Source organism: Lepidochelys kempii, chromosome 5, assembly GCF_965140265.1.
Source record: "Lepidochelys kempii isolate rLepKem1 chromosome 5, rLepKem1.hap2, whole genome shotgun sequence".
NCBI classification, from domain to species: Eukaryota; Metazoa; Chordata; order Testudines; family Cheloniidae; genus Lepidochelys; species Lepidochelys kempii.
The window spans coordinates 35,465,650-35,480,375 of record NC_133260.1 but is presented as its reverse complement, the minus strand read 5'-3'; the positions used below and the strand labels follow the sequence as shown (position 1 = coordinate 35,480,375).

The following is a 14,726-nucleotide window of genomic DNA, read 5'->3' as shown; positions in this document are numbered from 1 at the left end:
GCTTCAGGATTGATTCTTTGAGGACCTGCTCCATGATTTTTCCAGGGACTGAGGTGAGGCTGACTTGCCTGTAGTTCCCAGGATCTTCCTTCCACACAAAGATGGACTACAAGCTGTCAAGAACACTATCCCCGATAATGTCACGGCTAACCTGGTAGCTGAACTTTGTGACTTTGTCCTTACCCATAACTACTTCACATTTGGGGACAATGTATACCTTCAGATCAGCGGCACTGCTATGGGTACCCGCATGGCCCCACAGTATGCCAACATTTTTATGGCTGATTTAGAACAACGCTTCCTCAGCTCTCGTCCCCTAAAGCCCCTACTCTACTTGCGCTATATTGATGACATCTTCATCATCTGGACCCATGGAAAAGAAGCCCTTGAGGAATTCCACCATGATTTCAACAATTTCCATCCCACCACCAACCTCAACCTGGTCCAGTCCACACAAGAGATCCGCTTCCTGGACACTACAGTGCTAATAAACAATGGTCACATAAACACCACCCTATACCGGAAACCTACTGACCGCTATTCCTACCTGCATGCCTCCAGCTTTCACCCTGACCACACCACACAATCCATCGTCTACAGCCAAGCTCTGCGATACAACCGCATTTGCTCCAACCCCTCAGACAGAGACAAACACCTACAAGATCTCTGTCAAGCGTTCTTACAACTACAATATCCACCTGCGGAAGTGAAGAAACAGATTGATAGAGCCAGAAGAGTTCCCAGAAGTTACCTACTACAGGACAGGCCTAACAAAGAAAATAACAGAACGCCACTAGCCGTCACCTTCAGCCCCCAACTAAAACCCCTCCAACGCATTATTAAGGATCTACAACCTATCCTAAAGGATGACCTAACACTCTCACAAATCTTGGGAGACAGGCCAGTCCTTGCCTACAGACAGCCCCGCAACCTGAAGCAAATACTCACCAACAACCACATACCACACAACAGAACCACTAACCCAGGAACTTATCCTTGCAACAAAGCCCGTTGCCAATTGTGCCCGCATATCTATTCAGGGGACACCATCACAGGGCCTAATAACATCGGCCACAGTATCAGAGGCTCATTCACCTGCACATCCACCAATGTGATATATGCCATCATGTGCCAGCAATGCCCCTCTGCCATATACATTGGTCAAACTGGACAGTCTCTACGTAAAAGAATAAATGGACACAAATCAGATGTCAAGAATTATAACATTCATAAACCAGTCGGAGAACACTTCAATCTCTCCGGTCACGCAATCACAGACATGAAGGTCGCTATCTTAAAACAAAAAAACTTCAAATCCAGACTCCAGCGAGAAACTGCTGAATTGGAATTCATTTGCAAATTGGATACTATTAATTTAGGCTTAAATAGAGACTGGGAGTGGCTAAGTCATTATGCAAGGTAGCCTGTTTACTCTTGTTTTTTCCTACCCCCCCCCCCAGATGTTCTGGTTTAACTTGGATTTAAACTTGAGTGGTCAGTTTGGATGAGCTATTACCAGCAGGAGAGTGAGTTTGTGTGTGTATGGGGGTGGGGGGGATGTGAGAACCTGGATTTGTGCAGGAAATAGCCCAACTTGATTGTCATGCACATTGTGTAAAGAGTTGTCACTTTGGATGGGCTATCACCAGCAGGAGAATGAATTTGTGGGGGGTGGGGGTGGAGGGTGAGAAAACCTGGATTTGTGCTGGAAATGGCCCACCTGATGATCACTTTAGATAAGCTATTACCAGCAGGACAGTGGGGTGGGAGTAGGTATTGTTTCATATTCTCTGTGTATATGTAAAGCCTGCTGCAGTTTCCACGATATGCATCTGAGGAAGTGAGCTGTAGCTCACGAAAGCTTATGCTCTAATAAATTGGTTAGTCTCTAAGGTGCCACAAGTACTCCTTTTCTTTTTGCGAATACAGACTAACACGGCTGTTACTCTGAAACCTGTCACTATAGTGTGCATGGTAACACCCATTGTTTCATGTTCTCTGTGTATAAAATTTTCCTACTGTATTTTCCACTGCATGCATCCGATGAATTGGGCTGTAGCCCACAAAAGCTTATGCTCAAATAAATGTGTTAGGTTCTAAGGTGCCACGAGTACTCCTATTCTTTTTATGGTTATACAGTCTGTGATGGAATGTTTAGCTGAGTGCTGGGATAGGTCACAGTATAATTCTAGGAGTTAAGAATGTGACCTGTAAAAGCCCTAAGCTTTGCTAATGAATAGCATTCTGTTGGAGACACCTTGTATGAAGCGGTGTAACCTGCCTGAGTGATAGTGACATGATTTTTGTGAAGCAAGAATACCAGCACTCCAGCATAACTCTAGGAATTAGCATGTGTGGCATTTTTAGTTTGTCAAACAAGTTCTGACTACATTTAAAGACAAGTTGAAGGAAGATACGGGTGTGGATTTGACGAACTGGCAATCCACTTATATTACACAGACTGGATAAAAACAATGTTTTTTATATTAGGATTTTTAATACATAAACCTGTTTGAAATTATGGCAACCTCTGTTAAGGCCAAAACTTACTCTAATGTATTAATCACTTTGCTTAATTTTTTTGAATTTTTGAATTTGTATATGTTTACTGCCAACTTTTTAAAAAAGAAATTAAGACCAATAAACTTCTGGAAGCCACTGGCTAAGGACCTGGAACTAGTTTGTTGAAGTGCTAAAACAGCTTTTTTTTTTTAAATTTTTTTTACAGTATTAGCCTTTTTGCAAGTGCAGAGAGAATATTTTCTTCATTTCAGTTTATTTAGCTAGTTTAGTCAATGATTCATTCATTCAAAGTTGAAAAACTAGAAAGTTTTGTCATCCTGTCTGTGAATAAAATATCGATGTGAGAGGATGAGCTCTACTAATTCTAAGACTTTGAGAGGGTGACAAACAATCCAATTCCTGACTTGCTGATAATACTTGTATTGGTTAATAAATGACAAACGTGTTTTGATAAACTTTTTGATGCCTTTTTTTCTTATGTATCCAGCAGATTTAAGGTAGCCTTATTTAACTAATCAAAAGAAAACAACCAACTTTTAAAATGCTGTTTTTGTGCATTTTAATTCCCTCCCAAATAGAGCTAGAGACAAATCACAAGTAAAAAAAATTAATCCTCTTTTAAATAGAAAATGATGAATAATGCATTTTTTTTTACATAGCAACACAAAAGCTAAGAATTGGAATAAATGTAGGGTAATCTATATCAGTGCTTGATAACTATGTATAGATATAGTGTATCCTCCTGGTTTTGAGGAAAGACGCATCAGACAGTTTTTAAAGTCTATACTTAGTTGCAAATAATAAACTAGGAAAAAAAAATCCTGTCACTGGGTGTGTCCCTCCCTCCCCCCCCCCCCCCGCATGATGCTCTTAAAGAATTGGAACCGTTCCCCCTTATTGAGCAACAAAAATGCTCTTGAAATAGAAGAACGTTATATCTTATGTAGTAAAATCTAATTACAAAAGAAACCTTCAAATTTGTAAGCCTAATGAAGGGGTTGTGAAAAGAGCTGATTGGAAATCCTCCAGTAAAACTAAGTTTTGTTGGAAAATGCTGATTTGGTAGAACGAAATGTTTCAGGGAATCTTGTAGAGGTTCCACTAAACTTTTGTCGAAACACAGCAGGGTGCTCTGGCTCTGCTTCCCCCAGCTCCTGAGAAGTGAGGGGCAGAGTAGCTGAGTTCTCTAGCAGCTGGCCTGAAAGCACAAGTGAAATTGACAAAACCCCGAGGGCAGCTGGAAAACCGTAAAATTTAGTGTTTTCTGCAGTGAAATCTTTCTTGAAATGTGAACATTTCCACTTTTGATGTCCTTGCTTTTCAGGATGAAACTTTCTCAAAAACAAGTTTTTTGTGGAAAGGGTTTCCTCCTTTTTGGTCAGCTCTAGTTTTGAACACTGGTGGAGCCTAATGCTGTTTCCTGTCAAATAAAGTTCTTGTCTATGGGGAATACTATAGGATTTCAGCCAGCTATAACACATTTCTGAGTAAAAGCAGATTTTAATCCTAAATGGCAAATCACTATAGTTAATAAAACTATATTCTGGGTATCCCTTTGGTGAAGTCCCATATTCACTTCCGTGTCAGAATGACTTCCCAGAGACTCTCAGACAATCTTCCAGAGTTAGTCTTGTGGTATAAGAAGCTAATAGAGAGCTTTTTCCTGGACCTGATATCTGTTGCCTCTTCTGCTAGCTAGCTTGGAGGGGAGCAAAGGGTGAGTCATGGGGTTTAGGAGATAGTGTCAAAGAGAGGCTGGCTTCCAGCCTCACCTTCCGGTCACTAGCTGCCTTTCTCCACATTGCACAAAGGTAGGGTTGCCAGGTGTCCAGTTTTCAACCAGAACACGGTCAGAGTGGAAGCACCACTGACTGGGCTGTTAAGTCCGGTCGGCGTTGCAGTGGGGCTAAGGCAGGCTCCCTGCCTCCCTTGGCTCTGCACGACTCCTGGAAGCAGCAGCCTGTCCACCCTCTGGTGGATAGGCATGGGCATAGCCAGGTGGCTCCGCACACTGTCCCCACCCCAAATGTCAGCTTCACAGCTCCCATTGGCCAGGAACCACAGCCAATGGGAGATGTGGGGGTGGTGCCTGCGGACAGGGCAGTGTGCAGAGCTGCCTGGCTGCGCCTCTGCATAGGAGCCGGGGGGGGGGGGATATGCTGCTGCTTCCAGGAGCTGTCTAAGGAAAGCGCTGCCGAGAGCTTGCATCCCCTCCCACGCTCCAACCACGTGCCCCAGCCCCGATTCCCCTCCTGCCCTCTGACCCCTTGATCCTAGCACCCTCCTACATCTCAAACCCTTCACCCCCAGCTGGAGCCCTAACACCCTTGCACCCCAACCCCATGCTCCAGCCCAGAGTCCCATTCTACACCCCACCCCAGAGCCTGCCAAATATTACTCTGACTTCTCATATTCAGGTTCCCCATTCCCAAGTTTTGTTAACTTACAATATTTCATTAGGTCCCTACAAAGTTTTCAGTTTTGAAGTTAAAATAAACTGTTTTAGTTTCTTCTTAAATTTAGGGGGCCTATGCCATTTTTGGTTACAGCCAATTTCTTTTTTCTGTTAGACAAGAAGAGTAAGAGTTTCAGGAACATACTTTTGTGCTTAACTTTATGCTGTGGTGCTGTGAGTAGTGTGCATATGCATAACTTTATTTTTGGGAATAAAACAAGTGCACATGAGTGTATGACTGCGGCCCAGATATGAAACTTGTGTGCCTAAAACTACTTTTGTTTTGGGTTCAGTTAAACAGTGTGTGTGTGTGTGTGTGTGTGTGTGTGTGTCCAGAACATTCCCCTACAATGTTTGCAAGCCAAATACTATAGCGTGTCTAGTATGTGAGAACCAAGAAGTGAAATCAGTGATGGCTAAGACTGAAAGAGCTACAATAGTTTTCTGACTACTCAAACTGAGGAAAGGGGAGAGAGAAGGGTAAGTAACAGCATAATTAGAAGTAAGCTAGACTCTTAACATAGTCAATTTTAATATTGGCAACATGAGTAAGGAAATTTAGACTTAAAATCTGAGATTAAGTTCTTGCTGATGCTTCTTCAAAGATACAAGTGTCACCAAACCAAAAGAGTAACTCGTAGTTTTGTTTTTAAATAAAGTGAGGAGAACTTTTTTTTCTTGAACTGTGACTGTTCTTAGAACAGTACAGTAATGCCTTTGTCCTTTACCCCCAGTTCAGGGTCCATTACGTAACTGCTATGACAGTAATAATCAGTTTCAATAAGATAAGCCAAAGTATGTTAAACAAAGTTAGTGCCTGTATTTAACTTTATATTCTGTCATAATCTCTCTAAAATAAGGAAGAACAATCAGTTAACAGAAGGTATATAATGCTGGGCTGCAATAAGAGACAGCTGCAGCCTATTCCTTTTGTTTTAGATGGGTAGTACAAGATACTCATGTTGCACAGCCAGGAAACTTGAAGATGGCAGCTGTACGTGGAGTAAAGACTTTTCTAAGAAACTTCTAATTCTCATGTAGCCCAAGGGGCTACATATGACTGAAATATGGAGCATTGTCACGGTGCCAGTGTAGTGTGGGTGGCATGCATCTGACCTAGGGTTTCCAATTTTGGTTGGACATATGCCTGGAGGCTTCATCACATGTAATCTTCAATTCAAGATTAATCTTTAATTCCTGGAGACTCCAGGACAATCCTGGAGAGTTGGCAACCCTAATCTGAGCCCACTCTGGTTGGGGATGCCTTAGTGGGCTTTATTAGGAATTGATTAACTCTTCTTTTTTTCTGAATGAACATTATTTGTCTATTGACTGTTTTTCCTGGTTGGAGGGAAACAGAGGTTGGATAAACTGGTAGTTTTTGCCCTGAAGAGTACATCTGCGTCTGCAGGTGTGTGCAGTACTTGGTTTACTCTTGGTGCTGCTGGAATACAAGTAATACATCATTATATAAAGAATAAGAGGAGGAGAAAAGACAGGCTTTTCTTGTAGCAGCAAAAGAGGCTTATTTTAGCAGATGCCATCTTACTGGGTGTATGCTTCACTGCTTTTTGTGATCTAAAATTTTCTAAAGATAGAACTAGGTATTTAATAACTAAGCTGTTATCAAAGTTGACCTCTATTGGAATTAGGGTCCCCTGTGATTTGGACTAGACTTGAGGGGGCTTGAAATAGCTGGAGATGGGGCAGGAGATGAACAAAATCTGGCTGACTCGCCTCCTATTCCAGTTCTGCAAGGCCAGACCTGATGCCCCTTTCTCAGCATCTCCTATGGAAGGAGACTTGAAACTTTGAATTTCACTTAAGGAAGCTCTCTAGTTGTCTGGATATAACTAATAAATAGGCTTAGCTGAAATCAATTTTTTTAAAAAACAGTAATTTACATGGATACTATCCATGTTTGTTCTTATGCATTTTTTATTTTATCATGCACTTTGGAAATGTTTAGTTGCAAAAAGTTGGGACAATATGGGGGTCAGACAATTTATTTAATGACAGATGTTGAGATTCAAGAAAGGAAAGGTTTATAACAATCAAAACACAAATTGTCAATATCACGTTCCAAAATAAATGTAGTAAATATCCAGACATCAAACTCTAAATTCTCAAGCATCATTTTTCTTATTCTGCCTAGCTGTAAATTTTTTTATCTATAGAAATAGGTTGTGTGTGTGTGGTGAAACTGATGCTCACAGACACAGATAAAAATCTAATCCTTCCAAATCTAATCTATTTGTAAACACTTGCTGTGATCAGAAGTCTGTCGTGCGTACCACTTTGTAATTCTGCTAGATGAGGGGCTCTACAAGGATACAGAAAGGAAGGTGTCTTGTCTCTGAAAGTTGAAGGTGTCTGGAAGAGAACTACAACACACTGAGAACTCTAGATCAAAACTTTGAAACTGGAGCCGTCTTGAGGATGTAAGGGACCACAAAGAGATGAGTGCCTAACAGGCAACTTAACATGGGGAATACCAGTTATATTTGTATATTGATAAGGTGACTAGTGGATTATTGAATAGAATGTTAGCTGTTTTAGAATCTGGAAAAAATGAGTTCGGTGAGAGCTGTTTTAATTATATGAATCGCACAGTGCGGAGATACTAGAGAAAGTCAAGAAATCAGTTGGTAGAAAACAAATAGAAACTTAAAAAAAGAAGTTTGGTAGATATCTGTATAAATATAGTTTAAGGTATCTGTTTTTGGTGAGCATATACAATCTTAATGAATGAATCCAGGCAGATGTGGGTTTTCAAAAACAAAGACTCTCTGAAGTGTTGTGAAAATCAAATGAACTGGAATTTGGGGTCTGTTGCATGAATTCGCAAACATTGATGTCAAGGTTGTACTCCTCTCCCACCACACTGAATTATGTTCCCCTATTTCAGGTTGCAAAAGCCTCTGAATATCACAACCTTTCTGTGCCATTTGTCTGACTATTCCTCTGCTCCTACTTATTAATCTGTGCCTTAGTGTTGTCTTTTTATCCTGTTTCTTCTCTTTCAAAATCATTTAAAAAAAAATTGGTCCCTTTTCTGTGAAGCTTGGTGGTGGTAATGGGCACATGCCTCTTTGACTTTGTTCAATGCACTGTCCTCTTCAATATTTTGAATTAAGTTCTCTAGGGCTAAGATTTTGAACCCATTCTAAGTTAAAGTATTTTACTTACTGGCAAGTGTTGAATTTCCTTTTGCTGCTATATAAACAAAAATATGGAAGACTGGACTTCTCAGCTGAGAAAGGAGTTCTGAGTCCCTCTGTGCTTTAAAAGTCCTGCGTAAAGGCTTTTGAAGGAAATGCACTGTTTAACTTGAGGAGAGATGTCATTCAGAGATGAATCAATGAGGTGGTGCTTTGGATCTGAAATAGGTTTAGGCTAGGATGTGGGGTGAATCAGGATTAGACTTAAAGTCTGAAGGTGCTGAACTCTGAGCTTCCTTCACAAGATTTGGGTCTCTTCTGTACTAAAACATCGGTCCCATCTGGTTTTGGCTATGATGCAGAACGAAAAATGCAGGGCTGGTTTGGATCTGGACCTTTTGAGACTCTTATTTGTAGAGATTTCCATTCCAGTGTGTAGCTTTTGCCCACCTCCATCTTTGGTCTCTGAATTAGTCAGTCTGACATTTAGGAGTGGAGAGCTTTCGACAGGATTTCTTGAAACTTTACAAATTTATTAATTGAAGAGGGTGGAAGAAAATCAAATTAGGCATTAAGGAATGGACACAGGTTAACAAAAAACAACTATTGATATGAATCTTCAATGGGAATTAATATCTCTACAAATTTGTGTCCGTTAGCACAGCTAACGTTCAGTAACACTACTGGAGTAGTTCGTTATCACTGATTCAAATGGCTCTTTAGCCAGTAGAGGCATGTCCTTTGCTCTCTCTGTTCTGCTTTGTGTGAAAGTTGTATCCAGACTTGTAGATACTGCAGAGAAATTGTCAATCTTTCAGTAGAAATCCATTTTTGTAAACCAGCTCTCTGTTAAGCCAGCCCTGAAAGTCCCAATGGTAAGGGGATTAATGTAAATATTCTCTTCACATAAAAAGGTTATGAATATTTGGCTATTGGGCTCACAGCTACCTTTTAGAAATGATATATTATTAAATTGATGAGATTACTACTGGAAGAGTTCTAAATATAAAGGGCCATAACCTATTCACTTTCTGCATTTCCTATTTAAAGCCTACAATAATTATATAAAATGAGGCAAGCAAGTTTTTTGTCACAATATTTAAAAAAAAAATTTATAAACTAGCTTATTCCATTCAGGATGTCCAGTTTCCTGACTGTGTCTTTGAAATTCCTCTCCTCTTCCCATTTCAGAACTTTTTTTTTTTTCATGAGACTTGGTCCCTTCTTACTTTTCCCTTCTCCAAAAAAAAGTTTGAAAGGTTCTCCTTCCTTTTGACTTCAGAACTCAAATTTTTAATGAGATATTTAAATGTTCTACACTCTGTTCATTCAATGAAAGGTCAATGCCATTTTAAAAAAGAATAATGGGGCCATATTCTGCCCTCCAGTATTCTTGTTAACTAAAATTGGAGTTGAGTGGCACATCAGTTTTGTAGGCTAGAACTTGGCTCAGTGCCTGGCAATGTTTTCATCAATTAAAAAAACCCCAAAACTTTGAACTCCTTTACCTCCCTCCAATTTCTGCAGTTGTTGGCAGGTGACATTGTGTTGTCCCTAACTAAGAGGCAGCCTTTACGTTGGCTTATATCAAGGGTTGGGCAAGTGTGTGCATTGCATGATATTAATATCCTGCACTGACTCAAGGGAAACTTAAGGTTTGCATGTTGTTCTGAAGCTTTCTCCATGCCTGATAAAGTGAATTTTAATTTAACCATCTGTGTCTTTTTTCCCTTCCCCCAACAGCTGGCTTACCCCTTGGTGTTCTAAACTTGGCCAAAATAAAGCCATATCAGAGAGGCTTTTTCTGTAATGATGACAGCATCAAGTATCCATTCCATGACAGTACCGTCACATCCACTGTCCTCTATGCAGTGGGGTTCAGCCTGCCCATTTTCTCTGTAAGTAGCTGAATTTCTAGCCATCTGTGTGTGTGTGTGTGTGTGTGTGTGTGTGTGTGTGGGCGAGGGGGGGAAGACTTAAGAGAGTTCGAATAGGTCATCCTTGTGACACTGATTTGGACCTAGAGGGAGAATAAACGTACCGGAGAAACTTAAATATTTATATAGCCCTATATTTTTGTTGATTGCTGTAGTAACTAAAATAACTTCCAGATTTCACTTCAGCTTAGTGACTCCATGACCTTTTCTTGAAGTTATCGAAACCTGTAGGTGGCCGATAACTTCTGATTGTTACTTATCAGAAGTAAACTGAAGTTTGGCTTATGTATGTTAATGTAAAGTGTTGTATTTTGCAGTGCTTCTGGAAATTCTCTTTGTACGTCTGTTCTGAACAGACTGCAAGGTCAATTGTAAATAATTGAAATGCTATATGTCTCTTGTTATAGAACCCTCAGTTTGTGAGGGTCTCCGCTTATACTGTATATTGTCTGCAGAGGTTAACTTTTTTCATAGGCCAAAAGATACATGTGATAAATTCTTGGATCCTTCAGAGTCTGACTGCAGTGAGACTTAGATGCAGATGTCTTGCAGAAAAGGAACTGGGTGCTGTGATACCCATGAGTTAATAAGGAACAATTTGACTCTGAACTGGGTTTTTAACTATACACCTCTGCCCTGATGTAACGTGACCCGATATAATATGAATTCAGATATAAAGCGGTAAAGCAGCGCTCTCGGGGGTGGGGCTGCGTGCTCCGGCGGATCAGCGTGTCTGGCTCCGACACGCTGCTCTGAGCAGCGTGCTAAGGGTGCTGGGCTGGGGCTGAGGGCTTGGATAAGGGGCAGAGGGTCTCGGGGGCGGGGATGGTCGGGGACAGGGAGCAGGGGGGTTGGGTAGGGCATGGAGTCCTGGGGGTGATTAGGGACAGGGGTGTCTCTGCAGGGGGTGGTCAGGGGACAAGGAAGGAGCAGGGGGGCTTAGATGGGGGTGGGGTCTCTGGAAGGGGTAGTCGGGGGACAAGGAGCCGGGGGGGGGGTACTGCATACTCCATGTTCTAACAAAAACGATTTGCTGACTATTAATAACAGAAATGCTCGAGGCCAAAGCAAGTTCAGTATAACGCGGTTTCACCTATAATGCAGTAAGACTTTTTTTTTGGCTCCCAAGGACTGCATTATATTGGGGTGGAGGTGTATTACACACCATCTTGGCTAGGGCCAAGATTAAAGGCGGCATGCCCAAAACATGCCTAGTTTGGAGTAGACTTTGGCTTGAAAATGTTTTGGTGCTGACCAAATCCTGTTAGAAACATTCTTGGTCTCTACTAGTCTTTTAATCATGTAGCAACTTGCTAAGACTCCAGGTGCTAAATTAGTCAGTGTGTAGTATCTTCTGAAGAATTCCAGGGAGGGAGGTAACCATTTAAAGCAAATGTCAGAAACGTATGAATCTATGCAACCTGTGTATATTTTGAATGCATAACAGATACTGTTTATGCATGCTCACTGTTTTAGCAGCACTGTATTGCATATTGTACACAGTTAAAAAGCTAGACCTTATGACTGCCTTCTGAAAATAGACAAAAATGCCATAAAAATAGTTAAATGAAAGCTCTATAAATGTTTCAGGGTGGGAACTACCTAACATAAAGCTCACAAAAACCAATATATTAATTTGCTGTTTTTGGTCTTACTCTGTGAATTCCAAATTTCATATTTTAAACTGAATTTCCATCTCCATAATCAAGGTGAAACTTGATATTATATACTTTGATCATGCTCTTTTGCAAAGAAAAGTGTAATATTTCAGCACTCTCACAAAGATGCAGGCTTTATCAAGTTTTAAGGAAGCCTACTGTAAACTGGCCAATAAATATTAAGTTTTTCAGGCACAGTTGTGAAATCATCCACTGGGCATTGGCACAGGTGAACATGGTAATTACATATCTCTGTGCAGTTTCAGACATGTCTATTAGATTACTTGCACACTTTTTAAGTGCAACAAAAGTTAGTATCTGAAAAATATAAAATATACACAATAATATAAAACATCTCCTTATCTTCAACTTTAAAAAAACCCAATAAACTAAAAATGGTCTCTCCATCCCAAGCTTATTTAGACGTAAACTTTTTTGCCTTTCAGATAGGCAGAGCCATGTTTGAGCCTCCTGTGACAGCTAGGTTATATAGGACTTTTTGTAACGTTTAATTAAGGAGAAATATATACACCCATATACTGCTTTTTAGATTGAGTGCCTGAAATATCCTTAACTGCAAAGATTTTGTTGACTTATTACAAACCTGCTTCCTGAAACCAGTACTCGGATCAGCTTCAGAGGACTTAGTGCAAGCTCCCTAATTCTTGGCTTTCAGTGCTCTTGTGTTTTTTCCATTGCTTCAAGGGCTCATGACATTACTATGTTAATACTCCAGCTCTCTGGTAAGGCAAACGGAAAGCCTGACCTTCACGTTTGTATATGCTGCCTGACACCTTCTACAGAAATAATTTAACTAGCATAAGGAATTATGCCCAAAAAAAGAATAGTATTGTATTTGAACAACTCAAATGAAGAGATTCTCAGGATTTTTCAGTAAAAACATGGACTTAAAGCCAGAACTTCAGACTGAGAGCTTACACTATGTTCCTTTGTAGGATATGCAAGGGAAAACCTTTCTGAACACGCCTTAGCTGCTTCATATCAGATTAAGGTCACTAAATCTGTTTACAAATTTCCAACTGAGTCACTGGATTTATTTGTTTGTGAAGTCAACCGATTGATTCTTCTGTATAATTAGTTTGGCACTTTATAGAATGCCACTGACGTGGATAATTAGTCCACACACCATGAGGTGCAACCAAGTGGCTTTAGAAAAAAGATGACTTAGCTTTACTATCTGAAAGTTTTGTGCTAATATATGATGATGCATTCACATTGCAGGCAAAACTGACGTTATATATTGACTGTCATGTGTGTAGGTCATGCATCTAGGAATTGATAATATAGGCTTTGCTTATAGGATGGGTACTGCTTTAAAAAGCAGAGACACAGTTCGGAGTTTATGGTGGATAAGCAACTCAACTTGAGCTCGTAGTGTGATGTGGTGGCTGAGATCAAATCCAATCCTTGGATGTGTAGGCAGGGGGAATGTCAAGTAGAAGCAGGGAGGCTGTGATACCACTGCACATGAGTGTTCTTCAATTGCAAGTCTTACATTGGGCCTGTGGACATCAGCTGGTCCCATCCTGCTTCCCTCTGGGGGCTCTGCTGTAAGGGCAGCATCACTAGCTGGCTTCAGCTCCGCTCTGGGGCTCCTGACAGCTCTGACCCATGCACTGCCCTACTGGTCCTGGCTGTAACATCCCTATACTGATCTGCTTTTGAGACACACACCCTAGCACCTGCCAGCTCAGAGGATGCCCTGCAGCTGGAGAAGGAAAGGGACCAGAGTTGCTGAGATCTCAGGGTGAGCTGAAGCTGGATAGCAGGGAGGAGGGGGCAGCAGAGAGTAGGATGGAACAGCTGATGCCCAGTGGGCCAAACGGAAGGCCCTCATGGGCAGCTCCAGCCCCTGTGGTTCCCTGCTAGGTGGCACCTTTCCCTCCCCAGCCACAGAGTATCCTGCAGGGGAGGGAGGGCAGAGAAGCAGGTCAGCATGGTGATGCTGCAGCCAAGACTGGCGGGGACTGGAGCTGCCCAGACCCCAGCATGAAGCCCGAGCTGATTGGCAAGGCCATCCTTGGTTGGAGCAGGAGCTAGGTATCGGGGCCATCCTTACAGCAGGGTCCCCAGGTGCTGGGTAGGCACCTCATGAACGTGAGCTGGGCACAGGCAGCAGGAGGCAGCGGTGGGATGGGTTCTGAGGGGAATCACACCTGTTCCTTGGGGTCTTTCCCAACTTCCCCCATTCTCCCCCTCTTCCTCCTACCTTTCCTCAAGTCCTCGGAGGGGACTAAGGAGGCTCCTGCCGCCTGCAGCAATCTCCCTCCCTCCTTCCACTTTCAGGACCGTAAATCCTGATTACCCGAATGAACGTCGGGGACACACTGCTCATTCGGATAACCAAGGTTTTCGATCAATTGAAATTCAGATAAACTGACTTTATGTATACCTGGCATGATGGTGAAAAGAGGAGAAACAAACTGAAGTGCATCCTCAGCTGTGCACTTGATTGGACTAACTATCTGCGCACCATTCAAAAATCACCCAGTGTGCCATCTTTGGCATGCATGCCATAAATTCTCAATCCCTGCCAAGTAGGCAAAGCATTGACTTGGTTTCATTAGGGAGCACACACCTGAAGAGCCCTTTGGCTTGGCAAAATTTGGACATTGCCTTATTTGGCACCCCAGAAAATGTTGTTCAATGGCATTGGTATTTTGCATTATTGAGATGACTACTGTAGCCAGTTCTGGTACTACTTCAAAAAAGGATTTTGAGAAATTGGAAAAGGTTCAGAAAAGAAGTAAGGAATGACTTGAGGTCTGGAATACCTGTCTCAAAGCAAGAGACCGATATTTTTGTTTAATCTATTTGCCCAAGAGGGTGAAAAGGTAGAAGATAAGTGATGACTTGATTACTGCCTACAAACATCTACATGGGGATGAAGGCTTTTAATTTAGCAGGCAAGGGCATAACATCCAACATCAGCTGGAACCTGAAGCTAGACAAATTTAGACTGGAAACAAGA

The 14,726-nt window shown here is 41.6% G+C and overlaps 1 protein-coding gene across 5 annotated transcripts in view; it reads left to right on the top strand.

Moving 5' to 3' along the window:
* The window catches only part of PLPP1 (phospholipid phosphatase 1), a 141,513-nt gene that overhangs the window by 18,378 nt on the left and 108,409 nt on the right, over positions 1–14,726 (top strand). For 4 of the 5 annotated variants that reach the window (XM_073343943.1, XM_073343947.1, XM_073343946.1 and 1 more), the window contains exon 2: positions 9,883–10,037. The exons of the other annotated variant lie outside the window; for it this stretch is intronic. In XM_073343943.1, coding sequence (XP_073200044.1) covers positions 9,883–10,037 — 155 coding nt within the window. The remainder of the gene's footprint in view (positions 1–9,882; positions 10,038–14,726) is intronic. 5 annotated transcript variants of the gene reach the window in all.